This window comes from Schistocerca serialis, chromosome 8 (genome assembly GCF_023864345.2).
Source record: "Schistocerca serialis cubense isolate TAMUIC-IGC-003099 chromosome 8, iqSchSeri2.2, whole genome shotgun sequence".
Taxonomy (NCBI): Eukaryota; Metazoa; Arthropoda; class Insecta; order Orthoptera; family Acrididae; genus Schistocerca; species Schistocerca serialis.
Genome location: NC_064645.1, coordinates 276,029,493 through 276,055,580, shown reverse-complemented (window position 1 = coordinate 276,055,580; position 26,088 = coordinate 276,029,493). Strand labels below are relative to the sequence as shown.

The following is a 26,088-nucleotide window of genomic DNA, read 5'->3' as shown; positions in this document are numbered from 1 at the left end:
GCTGCAACTTCTCTGTATACTACAGCATCATCCGCGAAAAGCCGCATGGAACTTCCGACACTATCTACTAGGTCATTTATATATATGGTGAAAAACAATGGTCCCATAACACTCCCCTGTGGCACGCCAGAGGTTACTTTAACGTCTGTAGACGTCTCTCCATTGATAACAACATGCTGTGTTCTGTTTGCTAAAAACTCTTCAATCCAGCCACACAGCTGGTCTGATATTCCGTAGGCTCTTACTTTGTTTATCAGGCGACAGTGCGGAACTGTATCGAACGCCTTCCGGAAGTCAAGAAAAATAGCATCTACCTGGGAGCCTGTATCTAATATTTTCTGGGTCTCATGAACAAATAAAGCGAGTTGGGTCTCACACGATCGCTGTTTCCGGAATCCATGTTGATTCCTACATAGTAGATTCTGGGTTTCCAAAAACGACATGATACTCGAGCAAAAAACATGTTCTAACATTCTACAACAGATCGACGTCAGAGAAATAGGTCTATAGTTTTGCGCATCTGCTCGACGACCCTTCTTGAAGACTGGGACTATCTGTGCTCTTTTCCAATCATTTGGAACCCTCCGTTTCTCTAGAGACTTGCGGTACACGGCTGTTAGAAGGGGGGCAAGTTCTTTCGCGTACTCTGTGTAGAATCGAATTGGTATCCCGTCAGGTCCAGTGATCCGACCTGTCGTGCTGCCATTCATGAATAGCATTCCAGTGGGTGTTTTGCAACAGGGCAACGCTCCCCACATACCGCTGTTGTAACCCAACAAGCTCTACAGAGTGTCGACATGTCGTCGTGGCCTGCTCGATCACCAGGTCTGTCTCCAATCGAGCACATATGGGACATCATCGGACGACAACTCCAGCGTCATCCACAACCAGCATTAAGCGTCCCTGTGTTGACCGACCAAGTGCAATAGACGTGGAAGTCCATCCCACACACTGCTGGCGGTTACACCGGTTACTAATGGACCAGCATTTCACATTTGCAATGGCTTGTCTCGCGCTTACATTAACGCGTGATCTGGCGATGTTAATCACTTCAATTTGTTACCTAGACAAAATTTCGTTACTCTACACTAATTTTTTTGTGTTGCGATTTTTTTCTGTCAATATACGTTAATCATCTCCTGACGTTAATCATCTCCTGACGTTCACAGCGATAGTTCACGACTCTGGTTTGGTGTCGTGGTCTGATACAGTAGGTATATCAGGCAGCCTAATTGCTCACGGTCACGTGGTGCTCTTAGGTCTAAAGTGAACTTACTTTTACGCAGACTAGCTTACCGTCCTAGCAGAATACAGTGCCCGTCTTGCAAACGAAAATCTTCTATGTACGAGGGCTGTCCAGAAAGTAACTTCCGATTGATCGCGAAATGGAAACCACAGTGAAAGTCAGAAATGTTTCATTTGTAACAGTTAGCTACACCTTCCAGCTACTTCTCTACGTAGTCGTCGTTCTGACTTAGACATCTGTCGTAGCGTTGTACCAACTTTCCAATACCCTCATCATAGAACACAGCCGCCAGTGTTTTCCGCCAATTCTCTACGCTGGTCTAAAGTTCGTTCTCTGTGCCAAAATGTTGTCTTCGTAGCCAACGGTTCATGTGAGCAGAGATGAAACTCAGAGAGAGACAATTACGGGCTGTATTGTGGGTAATCAAACATTTCCAATTGAAAACGATGCAGGAGCATCTTCATTGTCCCTGCAGAATGCGGCTAGGAATTGTCTTGAAGAAGAAACAGCACGGCAGTTATGTAATGTTGGCTGCATAGCTTCAGGCGAAATTGCTCACCAGGCCCTCGTACTTGGCGGGAGACACTATTTTCTAGACATCTTTACACGCTCACTGTGAGCTCAGAAATGAGAAGAGCGACGTGATGCTATCTAGGGTCGTAATAGAGACACTGCTCAACACATGTGTGCAAAGCTTTATCGGATTTTCTTGGTCGTTTCCATTTCGCGACGTATCGGAACTTACTTTCTGGACACCCCTCGTATCTTTCCGCCACCGGTTATGTCTTAATAACAGGTCGTCAACAGATGATATTATTAAAAACAGAGTAAGAAGTGGGTTCTAAAATATTAGAAAACTATATCGCAAAAATCAAATTAACTTCTGTACACTGCTTGACACACTCGAAAACGTTACATAGTTAAGTCATCATGGCATAAGTGAAGAGGGTAGGAAAGGTGTTTGCAGTATGAACAGATTGATCGATCCTTCCCTAGAAATAGAACGAGAGCAGTCCTTCTTACTGACTGTCAGCTTTAACATAAAATATGGCAAAGGGAAGAGTAAGTTATAACAAATACTCGAAGCCAGGTGTGTCGAAGGCAAAAAGTGGCTGAGCGGTTCTAGGCACTTCAGTGTGGAACAGCGCGACCGCTCCGGTCGCAGGTTCGAATCCTGCCTCGGGCATGGATGTGTGTGATGTCCTTAGATTAGTTAGGTTTAAGTATTTATAAGTTCGAGGTGACCGATGACCTTAGATGTTAAGTTCCATAGTGCTTAGAGCCATTTGAACCAGAAAGTGGTGCCTATCCGACTTTTAACATAGGCCATATTTTGATGTCCACTTTTGAGAACACTGTAACGCAACTAGTAGTAAAACGGCTTTTAGCTCTCATTTTTTTAAATGCTAAGACAATGAAGGAAGGCACAGAGCGACGTCTAGTTTTGACATTATGTTCCTAAAGGATTCCATTTAGATATATTTGAGGTGCTTGGTATTTTTACTAATTTGAAAAAAAAATACACGCATCAGTTGTTAAGTAACAAAGCGCTTTCTTTAGCACAACCTTTTTCGAAGTATTTTCTAGCCTGCTGAGCTGTCACTTCTCTTTCTTCCCTTTCTTGGGGTTTCTTTTCCACACTAGTTTATTAGTAGGTTCTTTCATATAGGTTCTTAAATGTACACTTGACCAGCATGGCTGTCACGGGTCACCTCGCTACATCAGTAGCTATGTATACTCTAACTAATTTTCACATTCAAAAGGGTATACTTCTCGGCTAGTTTTATACTGTGAATATTATTTTCTTACATTATATTTAAAAAATGGTTCAAATGGCTCTTCTGAGGTCAACAGTCCCCTAGACTCAGAACTACTTAAACCTAACTAACCTAAGGACATCACACACATCCATGCCCGAGGCAGCATTCGAACCAGCGACTGTAGTAGCAGCGCGGTTCCGGACTGAGGCGCCGGCAATAGCGGCCGGCAGTGAAACGGGTGATTCTGAAACCTCCACAGCGAAACAAATTTATTCACAGCGATATAAAAGAAACATAACTGAATTTATAATGTTTCCAATGTAAAATGCCCATCACTTGAAAATGCAACATTGGCACTGGAATTCGATTAACTTCCTCCCGAATTTGATCCTTCAGTTCCTGCATAGTGTGTGGCGGGTCACACCGTGAGATCGGAGATTTAAAATGAACCCAAAGGAATAAATCGCAGATGTAAGGTCAGGGGATCTTGGAGGGTAGTAAATATCCCTGTTCTTGGAGATGATGTGACCAGGAAAGATGTTCTCTAGAGCGTAATGAATGCTGCGAGATATGGCACGTGGCTCCGTCTCGTTGGGAGAATGTGTTTGCAGTTACAGGAAGATCAGCAAGCTGTCGCACTAGGAAATGGTTCAAAATGTGAATATAACGTTCTGTATTCAAAGCAACAACATTGCTGCGGTAGTCTTCAAAAAAATAAGGCACTGTCATTCCAAACGATGATACGCCGCACTACACTACTACTTTTTGACTGTGGAGGATTTTTCACGTAATCACAATCTAACGTTCAGCTCATTAGCAAAGCCTGACACACTCATCGCTTAAAATCATACTGTTGCATTGGCCTGGGTTGTTGCTCGTGAGTTCCATCAATTCCCAGTAGAAGAGTAATGTCTTGGGGAGGTCGTCCGCATTCAGTTTTTGCACTGTCTGAATTTTGTATGAGGGAAATTACAGTTCCTTGTGTAATATTTGCCGTACACTGCAAATGCTTCCGTGCAGAACGCCTGAGACTTCGGCTGAAGGCTTCTTCCACTATTGCTACACGAATTTTACACTTCCACCCCTCTTTCACACCGTATCACCCTTTGATAGCATGCTCCGACGGGACTGGGGCATGACGTGCGACATTGTAATGAGCACGAAATACACGCTGCGCGGCCACGTAGTTTCGTTGTGTTTGTAAAACGCCTTCATTGCATCACCGATACATGACCCCATCTCGACTGAACATCGATATCAGGATCAATGGCAAAGTCTTGATATCCAGATGGTACCCCTTCGCTTCCTGATTTCTAAAACGTGCTATTTCCAGGGGTGCCAAACTGCCGGTTTCACTGCCGCACCTTTTACGATGAAAGAACTTGAAATGGTAGGGAAAATGGAGCTGGGGATCGGAAAGAGCTGAACAAAAATGAGAAAAATTTTTAACTGCCTGTACCTCAGGTGCATTTTAACATAGATATAATGAACAATAAGAGTCACCATAAACTTTTTAACAATGTCACAGTGTGAACGATATAAGACAGTTAATTTCAACAAGATTTGAACAGTGAAAATACCGACAATATTAATCACAGTAAATTATCTGAAACAAACACATTTGATTATCTCTTAGGCGTTGACATAAGGTGACCAGCTTGAGCTTAGCCCAGACATCTCTCGGTTCTTTCATTCAGCTCACTCGGCAGTCGAAAGCAAACACAGGGAACAGTTTAACCAGGTAGCCACAAGGTGACAACAACAGAAATAATATAAGGTCAATTCAGGTTTAAGTGTGACCCAGTAACGTCAAAAAAAAAAAAAAAAAATAATATAGCTCATGAAAATACAAGTGTATAAACACCTTAAGGATTAACCTCACATAATTACGTACGTGCATTTAAAAAGATTAATTTTTATTTAAAAAATGAACACAGAAATAAAACTTGCACAAAAACAGTCTTTAAATCTAACTCAAGTTTTCTTTTACAAATAGCCTTAAATTATGGTCATGTACTGTCATTTCACAGTGCTGATCCACAATGGTGACTCAGACCAAAATAACAGTCGTTACTCAAAGCCAGACAGCGTTACACGCGATAAAACAAATTTAATCTTTATAGCAACGCCACGGCCAAAGAACGAGGGATACCTACCAGCACATTAGTAACACTTCATAACAGGTTTTCATAGTTTTTTTTCCACACCAGTCCGCAGCTGTATGTATACTGGCAGCTCAGAGACCACAATCAGGTAGTAGAAATAAGAAACGTGCCGACCATGAAGACGCAAACCCCTCGACAACAAAAGCAGAGGTAGCAGTAATTCTGCATTTATGGTAGGCACACTTTCCACAGCCATTCATAAAACGATATATTGGACCTCAGTCGTCGGTGAACAACACCAGTGACTATGCGGAACAGCAGGCAAACATTGAGGCTGGTAAATAGGAGTGTGTGCATCATTAAATCAGCTCAGAGTGCATCTACACTCCCTCTCGCAGGATGCCGGCGAACCGGTCACTAGGATACGACGAGCAGAGAGATTTGTATGGCAGAAATCGATTCTAACACACGCACGGCTCACTTTTCACTTCTAGGTCAACGCATTTTATCCAACGTTTTTGCTGTGAATAAATCTCATGCCTAAGTGAAATTTTCGAAGGTATGCAAAGATAATTAAAGCTGCTGTAATCTGTTCATTCAATTCAAAACATATTTCAGACACAAATTAGAGTTGGGAGTAAGTAGAAATCAGAGGGTTACAGATCTGGTGGCGACCAGGGTGGGTGACACAACAATTCGAACTTCGGATCCCTCAGCTTTCTCACAGTTGACCCACATTCCACATCTGTGGGTAGGTGCATTGGCCTGAATACTCTATTTTATGATTATGGACACCTTGTCGTGAGAGAGTCATTGCCGTACATAAGGTGATTCAGCTGTCCCTACTAATACGTTTTATGCAACCTGCGACACCTTCAAATACCGTGCTCTGATTTTCATATTCTGTCACTCTTTGTGTGCAAATTATTAGTCTTACAGGAAGAATGGGCGTGACCTTTTTGAAGAAAATTTTATGTAGTTAAATTTTGTACTTGGATACGGTTTTACCAGACGCCTTAGTTTTCGAATTATTCAAGAAAAACGTACAAAAGAGACCCTCAAACGCATTTTCTTGTACAACTCGAAAACCATAGCCTCCAGTGATAAGCACAACATTCATCTAAATTAAATTTCCTGCAAAAATGTCCTTCTCATTTTTTCTGGACGTAACGAACGCGAAAATAAGAAAATCGCACACATGGTTTTTGAAGGTACGTCAAGCAGTGTTTATTTGCACAGAACCATATGCTATATAAATAGTGCCTACTTTCGATAATTCCACAATCGTCACAGATGGCAGCAGCACTCATTTATTTTAAAAATTTTGACTGACCTTGGTGTGTGATAACTCAGATATACAGAACATCCTGAACGGTTGAAAATAGTCTTCATTTTGATTTATGAAACTAACTGACAATGTGAAAATAAAATTTCTTGAAGACTGCATTGTTAGCCATTGCAAGTGGAGGACGTGCTTTGTTGGTGCTCCATAATTTTCGTAATTCTGACTGTGACAAACTGACGCTGCAAATATTCATCTTTGGCACGTCAGCGTATAATGTGTGTCAGATTCAGCTACGTAAAAAAGCCGTGCAGTTCGCACGTTTATTTGCATATCTAAGCTGACTTACAAATTTTCCTTTGTGTCAGACAGCGTGTGCTACAGAGGTCCGATTCGGAATTCTAGATTCTAACATTCTACTGTTGGTGTCGTTTTCATACAGTCTTGCATTAATTGTGTCCATACTCGTGTTTATCATGATATTGTGAGTGTTTTCGAGCATATGCGAGTGCTACGAAAAACTTGTTCTATATCGTTAATTGTAAACTTAACTAGCGCATTATAGATAAAAAGTATCCAGGTTCAGAACAAATCATCTCCTAATTTCATTATACATTTACTTGGAAAAAGGTACGTTTTTGAGAGTTTTCAGAAGCTTGCAGAATAAATTTTTCAACAATTTTCAAAGTTACAAGTGTTATGCTTCACGTTTATTGTATAAATTATAAATAAAATAGTCACAGTTGCAAAGCTATTTTTATTTAAAAATAACGAGTTTCGCCATGGTTATGCACCGTCATATTATCCAAAAAGAAAAAAAGAAGCTAATGAAACAACTATCCTGTAAACGTTATAAGGCATGGTTCTAAGCTGCACCAAAAATTTAATTAAACCGGCAAACAACACTCACGTAAAGCTGTCTAATGAAGTTAACTGCGCCGCCTGCCAAAGCTCCAAGTCATACGCGTACACATAACACCGTCTGGATGAAAATCCGCTCGCCAGAATGCATAAAAGGAACTGTGGGAACCCAGACATAAAATTGCGCTAATCAATCCACAGCCACAACGGAATCGAGATATGACTACCGAATGAAGCATACCAACGAGGAAATTACAATTACCTTTGAACTGTTACAGCAGCAAAGAGTGTTCAGCGTGGAACCACGCGTGCACCATGGCCTGGATCCCAAACATCTGAGCGATCCAACCGGCAGCGGCACTAGAATTACTAAACGGAGGATGGCCGCTAATACGCCAAAAGTACATTAGACGGCGCTAGTTACTTAATTTACGTAAAAGGCTAATAAGGCACTAATTAGCCTATACTTCATAAGTAGGAATAAATTAGATTAAAATTAAGTTTGAAATGTAGTGTCGACTAAAATTACTGAATAGTTAATACGGCCACCCAAATCACGTGCAATACAGTGGTGCTTGCTGTACGTACAAGGGAAACAGTATTGTGGTAAATAACAGTAATATTAAAAGTTAGGCAGCAAGTACGACATGAGTAAAGCATACAATAGCAGTGTCCATCAACAATTAAATAAATAAACCAAATATAAAACTACCATAAAACAATAACAAATTTTAAAAACGTTAAAAAATTTCATTGCCCGGTATGAACACACTGTAACTCTATGGTTTTTGAACGCGCTTCTAATAGTGCAGTGTCATAGCATTCTGCTCCTCACTCAGCCACGTAATTTTGTAACGTTTTTAAGATTTGTGTTGTGGGTTGATTTCCGAAATTTTCTGTCATGTTCCCACAGTTCTTTTTATTCATTCTGACTGGCGGCTTTTCATCCAGGCGGTTTTATGTACATGTGGCTTTGGCACCTGGCACAATGAACTTCAGTTGACAGTTTTACATGAGTGTTGTTTGCGCTTTTAATTAAATTTTTGGTGCAGCTTAGAACCATGCTTTATAATGTTGTTTCATTAGCCTCCTTTTTCCTTTTAGATAATCTGATGATGCCTAACCACCACGAAACGCGTTATTTTTAAAGAAAAATAGCTTCGGAACCGTGACTGTTTTATTTCTAACACCACCATGAAAACCGATTGCTGTATCAATCAGCCAACGATAGAATGGAATGAATATCTACCTCCTAGTAAATCGACGTTATGGTCTACAGTTACTGTAAATAACTAACATATTGTGTCACATTAGCTTTATCTTTTAACAGAAGTGAATATTATCTGTATTTACTGCAAATTAACGGTACTGTCGCATTTGTTAGTGACTATGACCGGAAAAAGTTTCAGAGAAACAGCAAATTTTGTACCAAGTTTTTCTGTTGTTGTTACACACGGAAGCGCCAAAGAATCTGGTATAGGCATGCGTATTCAGATATAGACATATGTAAACAGACAGAATACAGCGCTGCGGTCGGCAACTCCTATATAAGATAACAAGTGTCTGGCGCAGTTGTTAGATCGGTTACTGCAACTACAATGGTAGGTTATCAAGATGTAAATGAGTTTCAACATGGTGTTATAGTCGGCGCAAGTGCGATGGGACAAAGCATCTCCGAGGTAGCGATGAAGTGGGGATTTTCTCGTACGACCATTTCACGAGTGTACCGTGAATATCAGGAGTTCGGTAAAACATTAAATCTCTTACATCGCTGCGGCCGGAAAAAGATCCTGCAAGAACGGGCCCACGACGACTGAAGGGGATCGTTCAACGTGACAGGAGTACAACCCTTCAGTAAATTGCTGCAGATTTAAATGCTGCGCCATCAACAAGTGTCAGCGTGTGAACCATTCAACGGAAGATCATCGATATGTGGTTTCGGAGCCGAAGGCCCACTCGTGTACACTTGATGACTGCCCGACACAAAGCTTTACGCCTCACCTGGGCCCGGGTCCGTCAACATCGACATTGGACTGTTGATGACTGGAAATATGTTACCTGGTCGGTCGAGTCTGGTTTCACATTCTATCTAGCGGATGGACGAGTACGGGTATGGAGACAGCTTCATGAACCCATGGACCCTGCATGTCAGCTGGGGACTGTTCAAACTGGTGGAGGCTTCAGTCTGCTGGAGACTCTGTAATGGTGGGGGGCGTGTGTGGTTGGAGTGATACAGAACCCTGATAGGTCTAGATGCGACCCTGGCAGGTTACAGATACGTAAGCATCCTGTCTGATTACCTGGATCCATTCATGTCCATTGTGCACTGCGACTGACTTGGGCAATTCCAGCAGGACAATGCGACACCCCACACGTCCAGAATTTCTACAGAGTTGCTCCAGGAACACTCTTCTTAGTTTAAACACTTCAGCTGGCCACCAAACTCCCCAGGCATGAACATTACTGAGCGTATCAGGGATGCCTCGCAACGTTCTGCTCAGAAGAGATCCCACCCCCTCCTACTCTTACGGATTTATGGACGGCCCTGTAGGATTCATGGTGTCAGTTCCCTCCAGTACTACTTCAGACATTAGTCTAGTCCTTGCCAAGTCACATTGCGGCACTTCTGCGAGCTCGCGGGGGCCCTACACGATATTAGGCAGGTGTACCACTTTCTTTGGCTCTTCAGTGCAGGTATCTCGTTTTGGCAATTAATCGCTTCAGTTCTCAAAGGCTACTCGAACTGCTTGTAGCATATCAGCCGCGTAAACTAAAACAGACTCAGCAAGCTTAGTTTAGTTATTTGTTTACTGTCCTGTAAAATATTGCACGAGGAACAATGTCGCCCACTGCGTATGTTGTTCTCAAGTATGGAATGAGTTAGTTGCTGTTTGTAAGCTGATGGATATCGCTCTGACTACTGACTACTGTCAGCCATTGGAAGATGCTGCAGATAGGTGTATTGGGAGGGCCATCGTGAGTCCCGTATCACAGATACCAAAAATACCTACTGCCCTTCCCACTGCATACTGTCTGTCATGCAGGTAATACAGAATCTATCACTACTCGTCCACATGACTGTGAGTGGCGTATCAGTGATAGGTCTAGACGTCCTGTAAGAGAGACAGGGATCAGGGTGGACTAAGAGCACCTATATCCCTAACCAACAAGTTCGAAGTGTTGCTTTCCACAGAAACCCAAACTGACCCACTTCATCTATTGGGAAACGTGTTGTGTCTCTTGTCAAGGGAACACAAACACAAAAGGTTGGGGAGTCTATTAACACTCGGCAGTTCAGACGTAAGAAAATAATTGTACCTATTAGGTAAATGGCAACAAGGGGTGGAAAAGAACACTATGTGCGCTCAGTGTGTATATCTGGGAGCCTCGTTCAAAATGATGTAGAGGCTCTTCCGCAATCGCTGAGCGAAAACCGTGCAGCCAACTGCAGACTGTGACACACATTGCGATAATCCTGGTCGTCTGAGCTCTGAGTTCATATATGGATCATTCCAGCGGCTGGCAGGAAAGGTTGAGAATACCAGCGTTGCTCACGGAGGTTCAACGACCTCACAATGTACATCATTGTTCCAAGAATGTATCGTAGACCCCTGATTCTGAGTCAAATGAATGGGTTGAACCAGATATTTCAAAGGTTCTGTGACTTGCTGAACTGTGACTTCCTAGACTTGCGCCATAGCGCTTAGAACTGTAATGCCCCCGAATTGGGTCAGGCCTACACTACACATCACGTAGCTGACCGTTTGTGTGGCGTGAACAAAAAGTTTTTTTTTTTTCTTTCGATTAGGTGACTCACCCTCCAGTTCGGATAAAAATATCTCTAGGAGACTGCGAAGTACCAGATTAAGAACCAAAAAAATGATCCCCACAGGCGAGAGCTTAACAGTGCTCACGCCTATTATGCAATAGCCTCCATTTCATTAGAAATTTCTTTAAAGCGACTGTATACTACGGAGGGTCCTTCCCATCATGAAATATTGTTTTGGGTACATTACTGTTCTGAGCATGATCAACTGTTCTTTCAACTTGAGCCACAGTTCCTCTGCATCCTCGTGTCCTGAGCTGAAAGGTTACTTGAAACTTTCAGCTCAGGGCAGGAATACATAGAGAAACTACGGCGATCTGCTCGCAATAGCACAACAGCTGATTCTGGTTAGTTGCGACTTCAAATTGGTGCCCCTCGCCCCCACCACCATACACAGCCTGCGACTGCACCTGGGATCTACCCAGGGGGCAGGCAAACGTGCAACCAAATATGTGGGAGCCCAAGGGGCAGTATGGCATTGACAAGATGTTCTGGACTCTTTGAGTCGGCCGCAGCAGGTGCAGCAGCGAACGGTGCCAGCACATGAGTAGCAGTGTTTCTGGACTTTGACTGTTGAAGGGAGGTGGAAGGCGGACCGACAGCTCTTATGAAGCGCCTTAAGGCTTCCGTGGGAAACAAAGTCTGCATCGCCTTTGCTCCGTGAATTTTAAATGTCCTTTGAATTTGACGATGAGTGAAAAGGCATGGTCGTCATGTGAGAACTTTATTTTTATGGCAGACATTTTTGTGCTCAGACCCCACAAACTGAGGGCCATTACCTGATACATTGGTAAGGGGTACCTCCTCACCTGCGAATGACGTTGAGGGATCTTGGATCGTTGCCAGGGCAGATTTTGTATACGACTAGGCCTCATATTAGAAATAGTAAAGAGCACCACCTTTAAATGGCCCCATGTAATCGGTGTGAACTGTCACCTATGATTTTGGCCAAAGGAGCAGGAAGATAATAATAACTTTGTATCATGGGAGGAGAACTATGGCGACATTTGGATCAAATTTCACCTTGAACTTCCCCCTCTCCCTCACCACCTCTCTTACCCTACTCAACCTTCCTGTCTCGTTATTCTCACTCGTTCTCGCCTCACCACCCCAACTTCCCGTTTCCCCTCCGTCTCCTCTATCTATAATTTCTTCGACAAAGGCTGAAGAAACAGCCAATCAGAACGCTTCCCTACAAGTTGGAGGTCTGGGTATGAAATTATTGTCATCCTGTGGTAATGACTTCTGCGCAACGCTGCAGATAATTGAGCACCATGAAGGTGAGAAAAGGCATTACTTCTTTTGTCTGCACAGAGCCACGTCCTTACAATTGCAGCCTCTTACAAAGTAAGTCATTTCACGACAGCCATCACATGATATAATGCAGGTAATTGTCAATATGCAAATGGAATATTTGTCTGTCACGCAGCTTCAAACAGCCACTCATTCTCTAATGATAGATGTAGATCACAGGAAAGGCACTGAGATATGTACCTCATAATACAGGGTCTATATATTCTGTAAGTTTTTCGCTACATCATCAGAATACATCAGTTGCTATTATAATTTGGTAATACAATTACAGACAGTCTACCACAATTAGATTTCCATAACCTATTTCTCTAATCCACTTACCTGAGGTACAATTTCAGTACATTAGATTAATGTCTGTTTCACAACTACATCCAGTAAGCTTAGATTGCAATCTTATCTTCGTCTCTAACCAATACTTCACCGCTAAATTAATTTCAAATCGCTTCCTGTTGCATACATAGCTGCTGACTAGTCATGTCTTCTCGAAAATGAACCCTCACTATGGGTTTACTTTATCATCGAGCATGAAACATTTATCGTCTTTCGTTCATAATGCTAATTTACATGGTTTTATAGTGAAAATTGTAAGTAACTTGGATCGAGTAATACACCGAGCAGTTAAATTATCAACATCATTTATAATACATTATCGGTACTCAACAGTGCTTAATTCCTTAGCTGATGAGTATTTCACACCCTTCGCTCTATGAGTTACGCACTTTGTTTTGTTTCGACGGGCACATTTTTTTTTTCTCAGTTCTATGAATTGTTTAATAATGTCCTGTGATATTTCATCTTTCATTACGCCCACTTTCTTTTTATTGACGCATGGGATGTTGTAAATGCTATCATCGGTGTAACCTGAAGTGTCAAACCACCTGTGTTCATCACTTTTAATATCACCAAACATATTTGAGATAATTACATAATATATCAAGCTATCCGTGTCTCTATAACACATTTTAACATTTTTTCCTCTAATTCAGGCTCGTCGGTCTATACCCATAATAGGAATATACTACAACCATGAATTTGTCAAAAACTGTATTAAATCTATGTAAGCCAAAAGCAACCATATTTTCCTTAATAACGACACTGCGCCTGACTCGCAGTCAGAACAGCGGCTTCAGATCTACGAGTATCTCCCCAAGTTGTTATCGGATTACCATCATTAATTTTTCTTGTATTTTGTTAAGTTTTGCCAAAACGACTGTAATTCATAAATTTGAAAAAAAAAACTGTTTTCAAGATCATTTCTCCCATTCCTGTGTTTCTCAGAATTCATGTCTCTATCCAGTTTCATCCAGGGAGCAAAATATCCGGTGATTTTGTCTAGAAAAAGATTATTGTTCAGACACTGCTTTAAATTTCTGTAGTGAATCATTTATTTTTTATCGTGTAATGTGGAAAACAGCTTCTTTGGAACTCTAATTCGGTGACCGTAGTTGGTGGTACAATTTTTTCTGGTGATAATGCCAGGCGTAATTCTAAAATGTAACTGATGTCTGTACCATTTGGTACGCTCATCACCCGTAAACTGGTAGCCATTTCTACAGACAATCAAGAAGATTAATAGTGTGGCCGGTGTTGCATAATTTCTCAGCTGTAGATACTCCTAACACTTATGATATTCCGGCCGTTGTCGCCGAGCGGTTCTAGGCGCTTCAGTCCGGAACCGCGCTGCTGCTACGATCGCAGGTTCGAATCCTGCCTCTGGCATTGATGTGTGTGATGTCCTTAGGTTAGTTAGGTTTAAGTAGTTCTAATTCTAGGCGACTGATGACCTCAGATGTTAAGTCCCATAGTACTCAGAGCCATTTGAACCATTTGAACTTATGTATATATTACACATAACAAGTACATGGTGTCCCACTCGAAAGAGGCCCCACAAACAAACATTTGCTTAAATTACATTTAAAGGCTTTGATAAAGATCGGTAAATGAAATGGTTCAAATGGCTCTAAGCACTACGAGACTTAACATCTGAGGTCATCAATCCCCTAGACTTAGATCTACTTAAACCCAACTAACCCAAGGACATCACACACGTCCATGCCCGAGGCAGGATTCGAACCTGCGACCGTAGCAGCAACGCGGTTCCAGACTGAAGCGCCTAGAACCGCTCAGCCACAGCGGCCGGCGGTAAATAAAATGAACATGTCATCCTTAGTTCATGGGGAAATTAAGGTGAATCACGAAAGGTGCTGGAAGTGACTGCGCACAGTTGAACACGACGCTGCAGATTCTGGAATATTGCTGCCAGAACGTCTGGTGTCACTGCATGGATTTCACGGATGATGTTGTTTCGTAAATCTTCCAAGTTGTATGGTTTATTCCTGTAGACCTTGCCTTTTAAACCACCCCATAGGACAAAGACAGGTGGTGTTAAATTAGGCGATCTTGGGGGCCACAGTCCTTTCGAAATCACTCTGCTGGGGAAAAATGATTCGATCTCAGCTACGTTCATTCTATCCTTGGGGCATGTGGCGCCATCCTCTTGGTACCAGCAGAGGGTAATAAGTGCCCACAGTTTGCACCACATGAAAATTAAGTTACATCTTCAGTCCACCAAAAGTAGTTAAATAATATTGAAAGTTTGTTTCGTTGTGATCTACGTTGTTGATAAATATGAAACCACGTCGCCATCTAAATATGGCACATTCGCAACATCTTCCTCTTCGCTCCTCCCACTCAGACAGCATGGCATAGCAGCGGGGAGAGCGTGTAGCCAGACTGAGCACTGTGGCACACGAGCCAAACTCTTGGCTTCCCCTGGCGTAGAATGAAAGGTATGAACCACTAACCAGCTAAGCAATTAAGCACTGTGGTTACTGAAAATGCGTTATCAATTATGCTAATAATTTGACTGTTCAGTATGGTATTCAATCCAAACCACATAAAGCTTCCCCCATTAAGCAATGTAAATTAGCATTATTGGCAAAAGACAATAAACACTTCTTATTCAATGATAAAGTGCGCACTATAGTGTGAGCTTATTTTCAAAAAGAAATGATTAGTCAGCAACTGTGGTGTGTAACAGGAGACAATTTAAAATTGGTTTAGCGGTACAATACTGGTCGTAAATGAAGATGAAATTGCACTCTACTGGTTGAGATGTAATTTAGATGATAATGTAATGTACTGAAATCGTAACTTATATATTGTAGATCATGTAAATGTAACTGTGGTACAGTAGTTACAGCTATATTATGAAATTGTAACACACTAATTGCAGATATAGCAGAGATGCAGACGTATTCTGTTGTTGTTGTTGTTGTTGTTGTGGTCTTCAGTCCTGAGACTGGCTTGATGCAGCTCTCCATGCTACTCTATCCTGTGCAAGCTTCTTCATCTTCCAGTACCTACTGCAACCTACATACTTCTGAATCTGCTTGGTGTATTCATCTCTTGGTCTCCCTCTACGATTTTTACCCTCTACGCTGCCCTCCAATACTAAATTGGTGATCCCTTGATGCCTCAGAACATGTCCTACCAACCGATCCCTTCTTCTAGTCAAGTTGTGCCACAAACTTCTCTTCTCCCCAATCCTATTCAACACCTCCTCATTAGTTATGTGATCTACCCATCTAATCTTCAGCATTCTTCTGTAGCACCACATTTCGAAAGCTTCTATTCTCTTCTTGTCTAAACTATTTATCGTCCACGTTTCACTTCCACACATGGCTAAACTCCATACAAATACTTTCAGAAACGACTTCCTGAAACTTAAATCTATACTCGATGTTAACAAATTTCTCTTCTTCAGAAACGCTTTCCTTGCCATTGCCAGTCTAGATTTTATATCCTCTCTACTTCGACCATCATCAGTTATTTTGCTCCCCAAATAGCAAAACTCCTTTACTACTTCAAGTGTCTCATTTCCTAATCTAATTCCCTCAGCATCACCTGACTTAATTCCACTACATTCCATTATTCTCGTTTTGCTTTTGTTGATGTTCATCTTATATCCTCCTTTCAAGACACTATCCATTCCGTTCAACTGCTCTTCCAAGTCCTTTGCTGTCTCTGACAGAATTACAATGTCATCGGCGAACCTCAAAGTTTTTATTTCTTCCCCATGGATTTTAATACCTACTCCGAATTTTTCTTTTTTTTTTCCTTCACTGCTTGCTCAATATGCAGATTGAATAACATCGGGGAGAGGCTACAACCCTGTCTCACTCCCTTCCCAACCACTGCTTCCATTTCATGCCCCTCAACTCTTATAAACGCCATTTGGTTTCTATACAAATTGTAAATAGCCTTTCGCTCCCTGTATTTTACCCCTGCCACCTTCAGAATTTGAAAGAGAGTATTCCAGTCAACATTGTCAAAAGCTTTCTCTAAGTCTACAAATGCTAGAAACGTAGGTTTGCCTTTCCTTAATCTATCTTCTAAGATAAGTCGTAGGGTCACTATTGCCTCACGTGTTCCAATATTTCTACGGAATCCAAACTGATCTTCCCCTAGGTCGGCTTCTACTAGTTTTTCGATTAGTCTGTAAAGAATTCGCGTTAGTATTTTGCAGCCGTGACTTATTGAACTGATAGTTTGGTAATTTTCACACCTGTCAACACCTGATTTCTTTAGGATTGGAATTATTATATTCTTCTTGAAGTCTGAGGGTATTTCGGGTGTCTCATACATCTTGCTCACGAGATGGTAGAGTTTTGTCAGGACTGGCTCTCCCACAGCCGTCAGGAGTTCTAATGGAATGTTGTCTACTCCCGGGGCCCTGTTTCGACTCAGGTCTTTCAGTGCTCTATCAAACTCTCCACGCAGTACCGTATCTCCCATTTCATCTTCATCTACATCCTCTTCCATTTCCATAATATTGTCCTCAAGTACATCGCCCTTGTATAGACCCTTCATATACTCCTTCCACCTTTCTGCTTTCCCTTCTTTGCTTAGAACTGGGTTTCCATCTGAGCTCTTAATATTCATACAAGTGGTTCTCCTTTCTCCAAAGGTCTCTTTAATTTTCCTGTAGGCAGTATCTATCTTACCGCTTGTGAGATAAGCCTCTACATCCTTACATTTGTCCGCTAGCCATCCCTGCTTAGCCATTTTGCACTTCCTGTCGATCTCATTTATGAGACGTTTGTATTCCTTTTTGCCTGCTTCATTTACTGCATTTTTATATTTTCTCCTTTCATCAATTAAATTCAATATTTCTTCTGTTACCCAAAGATTTCTACTAGCCCTTGTCTTTTTACCTATTTGATCCTTTGCTGCCTTCACTACTTCATCCCTCAAAGCTACCCATTCTTCTTCTACTGTATTTCTTTCCCCCATTCCTGCCATTTGTTCCCTTACGCTCTCCCTGAAACTCTGTACAACCTCTGGTTTAGTCAGTTTTTCCAGGTCCCATCTCCTTAAATTCTCACCTTTTTGCATTTTCTTCAGTTTTAATTTACAGTTCATAACCAATAGATTGTGGTCAGAGTCCACATCTGCCCCAGGAAATGTCTTGCAATTTAATACCTCTGTCTTGCCATTATTTAATCTATCTGAAATCTGTCAGTATCTCCAGGCTTCTTCGATGTATACAACCTTCATTTATGATTCTTGAACCAAGTGTTAGCTATGATTAAGTTGTGCTCTGTGCAAAATTCTACCAGGCGGCTTCCTCTTTCATTTATTAGTCCCAATCCATATTCACCTACTACGTTTCCTTCTCTCCCTTTTCCTACTACCGAATTCCAGTCACCCATGACTATTAAATTTTCATCTCCCTTCACTATCTGAATAATTTATTTTATTTCGTCATACATTTTTTCAATTTCTTCGTCATCTGCAGAGCTAGTTGGCATATAAACTTGTACCACTGTAGTAGGCGTGGGCTTCGTGTCTATCTTGGCCACAATAATGCGTTCACTATGCTGTTTGTAGTAGCTTACCCGTACTCCTATTTTTTTATTCATTATTAAACCTACTCCTGCATTAACCCTATTTGGCTTTGTATTTATAGCCCTGTATTCGCCTGACCAAAAGTCTTGTTCCTCCTACCACCGAACTTCACTAATTCCCACTATATCTAACTTTAACCTATCCATTTCCCTTTTTAAATTTTCTAACCTTCCTGCCCGATTAAGGGATCTGACATTCCACGCTCCGATCCGTAGAACGCCAATTTTCTTTCTCCTGATAACGACGTCCTCCTGCGTAGTCCCCGCCCGGAGATCCGAATGGGGGACTATTTTACCTCCAGAATATTTTACCCAAGAGGACGGCATCATCATTAACCATACAGTAAAGCTGGATGCCCTCGGGAAAAATTACGGCTGTAGTTTCCCCTTGCTTTCAGCCGTTCGCAGTACCAGCACAGCAAGGCCGTTTTGGTTAGTGTTACAAGGCCAGATCAGTCAATCATCCAGACTGTTGCCCCTGCAACTACTGAAAAAGCTGCTGCCCCTCTTCAGGAACCAAGCGTTTGTCTGGCCTCTCAACAGACACCCCTCCGTTGTGGTTGCACCTACGGTACGGCTATCTGTATCGCTGAGGCACGCAAGCCTCCCCACCAACGGCAAGGTCCATGGTTCATGGGGGGGGGGGGGGGGCGTATTCTGTTAACGTGCGAAAAACATCCATAATACATTGATATGCATGTCTCAGTGTTATTCCTGTGCTCTATTTCCATCATGAGTGAAAGGGTGGTCATTTGAAGAAGAGTGGCAAGCGGAATGTTATGTCTCCATGAATTTTGTGGACAACTGCGTACAGTGTATTATGTGATAGCTTTTAAGACATAGTTTACTCTGTAAGAGAATGCGTGTGTAAGCACTTGGCTGTGGACAGACAGGCGAATTACTTTGGAACTTTAATAGTGGCAACTATTTATTTACAGCTCGTACAAAATAGATGCGTGTTTCAAAGCTTTACTGACCTACAAAGTAGTCACCAGCATGGTGTATAACCCATTGCCAGCGATGTGGAAGTCGAAGGATACTCTTAGCAGTGCCAGTTGTGTTAACAGTTCGATCGGCGCGGTGTATTGCCGGACGAATTTGTAGCAGTTCTGAAGCGAATGCCGTGAATTGTTTCCTTCAGTTTAGAAATCGATTTGAACTTACGAGGGCTTAAGTCAGGGGAGTGCAGTAGGTGGTATAGCACTTAGCAGCCCCATCAGTCAAACAAATTATCAACAGCTTGCACTGTACGTACTTGGGCATTGTCCTGCAAAATGATGGTCAGGTCCTGCAGAAAGTGTCATCACTACGCTCTTCATTTTTGGAACGCAACATACGAACAGCTTAGAGACGGAAGTGATGACACTTTCTGCAGGACCTGACCATCATTTTGCAGGACAATGCTCAAGCACGTACAGTGCAAGCTGTTACTGTTTAGTTTGACTGATGGTGCTGCTAAGTGTTATACTACCTACTGCACTCCCCTGACTTAAGCCCTCGTGAGTTCAACTCGATTTCTAAGCTGAAGGAAACAATTCACGGCATTCGCTTCAGAACTGCTACAAATTCGTCGGGCAATAGACCGCGCCGCTCGAACGGTCAACACAACTGGCCCTGCTAAGAGTATTCTACGACTTCCGCATCGCTGGCAATGGGCTATACACAACGCTGGTGACTACTTTGAAGGTCAGTAAAACTTTGAAACACGTATCTATTTTGTACGAGCTGTAAATAAATAGTTGCCACTATTAAAGTTCCAACTCTCGTACATGCCTCTTGCAGCTGCATGCCGGACAGTCACATGCACACGTTACGCAGCTGTCATTACCAATGGATGAGAACTCTGTTATGCCCGGCCCACCCTTTTGCAGTAAGCTCTCTGACTGTTTCGTTTCGTCAGCCAGTTTCCAAGACATTAAATAGAAATGGGAAATGGGGAAATGAGGATGGTGAGGAGAGGGGGAGGGAGCGGAACAACAGAAGAGGATAGAGGCGGCATGGGAAAGGGTTAGGGAGACGAAGAATTTCAACGTCAAATCTGATCCAAACGACGCTATTACTCTCCTCCTATTATCGAAAGCTGCTATTGCTTTCCTTCCATGAGCTAACGTTCCTATTGCCTTCCTAAGCATGACGATAAATGCCGCACTGGGACTGACGGATTCTGGGCACCATTTGCGTTTGGAACAGGAAAGGGAACAACACTAGTGGTACCAGAACTACCATATGCCACATACACTCCTGGAAATTGAAATAAGAACACCGTGAATTCATTGTCCCAGGAAGGGGAAACTTTATTGACACATTCCTGGGGTCAGATACATCACATGATCACACTGACAGAACCACAGGCACATAGACACAGGCAACAGAGCATGCACAATGTCGGCACTAGTACAGTGTATATCCACCTTTCGCAGCAATGCAGGCTGCTATTCTCCCATGGAGACGATCGTAGAGATGCTGGATGTAGTCCTGTGGAACGGCTTGCCATGCCATTTCCACCTGGCGCCTCAGTTGGACCAGCGTTCGTGCTGGACGTGCAGACCGCGTGAGACGACGCTTCATCCAGTCCCAAACATGCTCAATGGGGGACAGATCCGGAGATCTTGCTGGCCAGGGTAGTTGACTTACACCTTCTAGAGCACGTTGAGTGGCACGGGATACATGCGGACGTGCATTGTCCTGTTGGAACAGCAAGTTCCCTTGCCGGTCTAGGAATGGTAGAACGATGGGTTCGATGACGGTTTGGATGTACCGTGCACTATTCAGTGTCCCCTCGACGATCACCAGTGGTGTACGGCCAGTGTAGGAGATCGCTCCCCACACCATGATGCCGGGTGTTGGCCCTGTGTGCCTCGGTCGTATGCAGTCCTGATTGTGGCGCTCACCTGCACGGCGCCAAACACGCATACGACCATCAATGGCACCAAGGCAGAAGCGACTCTCATCGCTGAAAACGACACGTCTCCATTCGTCCCTCCATTCACGCCTGTCGCGACACCACTGGAGGCGGGCTGCACGATGTTGGGGCGTGAGCGGAAGACGGCCTAACGGTGTGCGGGACCGTAGCCCAGCTTCATGGAGACGGTTGCGAATGGTCCTCGCCGATACCCCAGGAGCAACAGTGTCCCTAATTTGCTGGGAAGTGGCGGTGCGGTCCCCTACGGCAGTGCGTAGGATCCTACGGTCTTGGCGTGCATCCGTGCGTCGCTGCGGTCCGGTCCCAGGTCGACGGGCACGTGCACCTTCCGCCGACCACTGGCGACAACATCGATGTTCTGTGGAGACCTCACGCCCCACGTGTTGAGCAATTCGGCGGTACGTCCACCCGGCCTCCCGCATGCCCACTATACGCCCTCGCTCAAAGTCCGTCAACTGCACATACGGTTCACATCCACGCTGTCGCGGCATGCTACCAGTGTTAAAGACTGCGATGGAGCTCCGTATGCCACGGCAAACTGGCTGACACTGACGGCGGCGGTGCACAAATGCTGCGCAGCTAGCGCCATTCGACGGCCAACACCGCGGTTCCTGGTGTGTCCGCTGTGCCGTGCGTGTGATCATTGCTTGTACAGCCCTCTCGCAGTGTCCGGAGCAAGTATGGTGGGTCTGACACACCGGTGTCAATGTGTTCTTTTTTCCATTTCCAGGAGTGTAATTATATCTGGCTTGTGGCATACAGATGCAGATGAAGACATAAAAAAGAAATTCTGAAGACCATCAGGTTATTGCTACTATTGAGAAGCTGCAAGAACATCACTAGCGAATGTTACAACTAATAAAACACCACGTAATTTACAAGGAAAGAGTTATCTCCATCAGATTTCAACAATTTTTCTGTAGTCTCACGCATTAGTGTGGGGTGTGTGAATTTCCCAACGTCTTAAGAAACGTTGAATATTCAAGCTAATAGCAGACTGCGCTGGAAATATTTTTCATTGAACATTATAGCCTTATGACAGACAGCGAAACAGAAGCGTTTGACTCAATTCCCGTAAAATCAGGAAACGTTCTATTAGTTCACAGATAAGACTAGAGTAGAGGATCAGAACCAAAAGTTAAATGGCTCTTGATGCAGTAGGTGAACAGTTCGAAGTGATTTTAACATAATCAGGTAACGTATTTGTGACTAAAGACTACAACTACATTCAATGTTAACTCTAGCTTTCAAAGAGAAGGATCCCTGCTGCCTAGAAAAGAATTATAATTGTAGATGTAGGATACATCAAAACAACTTCTTAAAACTGGAGAAAGAATATCAGATCAGATTATGTCTCCCAACATGTGTAGAGAAAGGACTGCCAAAATCTACATTCAATCCACATAAATAAAATACAATATTTACGTAAAATGACAACCGAAGGCAAGATTTCAGTCTGATGAAAGCTTTAATATTCTGAGACTATTGTCATTTTTCGCTAAAAACGGTACAAGGAGAGATTTAGTAGCAGCTCGGTTGTTGCTTTCTTGAAGATATTGCCTTCATGTTGTTCTTCGTAGCGATAAATTGTTTTCACTGATACGCATTGCCTCTCAAAATTGATTACTTGACGTCTCTCCTTGTGTCGTAAAACGCACACGCGCTTTCGTATGTCCACTACGCGCTGCTCTGTGTTGTCTCCGCTGTGTTGAGTGTATTCTTTTCCTGTCTGTTCACGCTGTTGTTACCAGTTCTGCCAGCACGCTCCTGGCCATCACGTAAGTGTGTCTCAAATGCATGGTGTTTACCTGTTTCGTTTCTTTGTTTGCTGCATGCAAGCATGTTGCTTATAGCTGAAAGCAGAAAAATAAATGTTCGTAGTTCTGAGATTTTAAAGTGTTTTATGACTCAGAGTATTGCACGGCTTAATGTCACAAGAAGGTAAAAAATTTCAAAGATACTTTGTGTATATATATAAATGGTAATTAATACTTTATCAGTCTCCTTTTGTCTTTAGCTTTGTTAAGACTTAATTTACTTAATTTTTATTTCTTTATAATTCATTAATATAGTTTGATGAAATAAGCCATGATTGTGCAAAGACTGTTGTCTCACAAAATGTTTTATTTGACCCTGGTAGCGAATTTCGATCCAAACTTCATTATTCAGTTGCCCGGTAGCCTTATCAAAGACACGTTAGAGACCGTGGATGGCTTTGTGTGGACAGTGATTATCTAGCGGAGATGGAAGAGCGTGCAGCAGAAGAAGGCAACTCGTAACTGCAAGAAACCTTGTATTGCTTTTTCTTTACGTCAGTCAGTATCCCATGAAGGTGGATGATCCCTGGTGAGCGCAGCAAATGCACCGATGTGGCATCTCCCGTTGGGCTGATCTCCCGTCACGCCTTGACAGTGGTAGTGCAGACCATCAGCCGCCACTGCTACTCCTGTGGCAAGGTATGACATCAGTCTTCTGACTGGTTTGATGCGGCCCGCTACGAATTCCTCTCCTGCGCTAACCTCTTCATCTCAGAGTATCGCTTGCAACCTACATCCTCAATTATTTGCTGGATGTATTCCATTCTCTACAGTTTTTGCTCTCTACAGGTCCTTCTAGTACCATGGAAATCATTCCCTCATGTCTTAACAGATGCCCTGTCATCCTGTACCTTTTGCATATCAGTGTTTTCACATGTTCCATTCCTCTCCGATTCTGCGCAGAACCTCCTCATTTGTTACCTTATCAGTCCACCTAATTTCCAACATTCGTCTGTACCAACACATCTCAAATGCTTCGATTCTCTTCTGTTCCGGTTTTCCCACCGTCCATGTTTCACTACCATACAATGCTACTCTCCAACGTACAGTCTCAGACATTTCTTCCTCAAATTAAGGCCGATATTTGATATTAGTAGACTTCTCTTGGCCAGGAATGCCCTTTTTGCCATTGCTAGTCTGCTTTTGACGTCCTCCTTGCTCCGTCCGAAATTGGTTATTTTACTGCCTAGGTAGGAGAATTCCTTAACTTCATATACTTCCCTTAACCAGAGGTTGAAAATACCGCTTCAGTTGTAATTTGTTTTATTATCATGACCCGTTTCGGGCCCTCGTAAGCCCATCCTCAGGTGTCGCAACTGTGCTGTGGCTCCCGGGCACGGGGGTAGGTAGAAAACCGCGCCTAGTACACGTCCACCGCGGCAATCAGGGCCATAGCACAGCTGCGACTCTTGAGGATAGGCTTATAAGAGCCCGAAACCGGTCGTGATAATAAAACAAATTTACAACTGAAGCGGTATTTTCAACCTCTAGTATAATGCTCAGTTGCGGATGTTCGTCCAACAGGATTGTTTGTACTTCCCTTAACTTCATCTATTTGTATTACCAGTCTTTATCCGGTCACCCCCGCATGGCTGCTGTCACTGAGAATACGACAGACTGCATCTGGTCCCTATGGCACAAGGGGAAGGAGTCCTCAGTTTGAACCTCAGCAGATGCGAAGATGGCTTCGCCCCTGCATCGTAGACTCTGAGGTCAGCAGTGTGCTGAGCTGCCGAAGCGCCTGGCTGGTCAGTCAACGGTCGAAGGATAGAGGTTCGTGATGGTAGTGGCCGCGTCATTGGTACGGCATTGTCTGTCACAGGCATAGTACAGCCCAACTATTCAACGATGACTGACTATCCTTGTGGGCGGGATGGGGGGGGGGGGGGGGGGTGAGTTAAGGGCAGCCTCCAGGGCTGATTACGCGGGAAGCATCGCGCTTCTATGTCATGCGGTAACATCTCAAGCAGGGGCCAGTGTCTTTGGCCCAGTCGTTGTCTGCAGATTATGTTGTCATTTACCGCCTTGTAAAGTCATCAGGTGTCCAAAACAAATTGTAAAATTATTTAGATAAGACATCTGTGTGGTGCTAAAAGTGGCAATTGACCGTGAATAAATAAAAGTGTGAAGTTATTCACATGAGTATTAACAGAAATCCGCTAAATTTCGATTACGCGATAAGTAACACAAATCTGAAGGCTGCAAATTCAACTAAGTACTTAGGGATTATAATAACAAATAACCTAAATTGGAACGATCACATAGACAATTTTGTGGGTAGAGCAAACCAAAGACTGCGATTCATTGGCAGAACACTTAGAAGGTGCGACCGGTCTACTGAAGAGACTGCTTACACCACGCTTGTCCGCCCTATTCTAGAGTATTGCTGTGTGGTGTGGGATCCGCATCAGATGTGACTGACGGATGACATCGAAAAACTTCAAAGAAGGGCGGATCGTTTTTTATTATCGCGAAATAGGGGAGACAGTGAAACAGACATGATACGTGAATTGGAGTGGCAATCATTAAAACAAAGGCGTTTTTCGTTGCGATGGGATCTTCGCATGAAATTCCAATCACCAGTTTTCTCCTCCGATTGCGAAAACTTCCTGTTGGCTCCCACCTACTTAGGGAGAAATGATCATGGCGATAAAATAAGAGAAATCAAGGCTCGCACAGAAAAATTTAAGTGCTCGTTTTCCCGGCGCGCCATTCGAGAGTGGAACGGTAGAGAGAGACAGCTTGAAGGTGGTTCATTGTACCCTCTGCCAGGCACTTTATTGTGAATAACAGAGTAATCACGTAGATGAAGGTGTAGATTAGACTGAGCAATTATTTGTGCACATGTTTGAACTTTAAACGACATGATGGCCTTTTTTGTTCTGGATATGTATTGAAACCAAGCACCTATAGCTACTAAGCAAAGATTTCGTGACTGACCGAGAATCGATCATAGCAACGTTCGTCATTGTTTACTAGGCATAAAGAGTCGAGAAATATCGAAGTTTTCACCAGTACCAGTTAGCAAATGTTGAACTAGAAAAT

General features: G+C 43.1%; 1 protein-coding gene across 1 annotated transcript in view; it reads left to right on the top strand.

The window, feature by feature from the left end:
- The window catches only part of LOC126416075 (protein unc-80 homolog), a 1,008,688-nt gene that overhangs the window by 171,649 nt on the left and 810,951 nt on the right, over nucleotides 1-26,088 (top strand). The window contains exon 4 of the mRNA XM_050083557.1: nucleotides 22,978-23,004. Within this exon, the coding sequence (XP_049939514.1) occupies nucleotides 22,978-23,004 (27 nt within the window). The remainder of the gene's footprint in view (nucleotides 1-22,977; nucleotides 23,005-26,088) is intronic.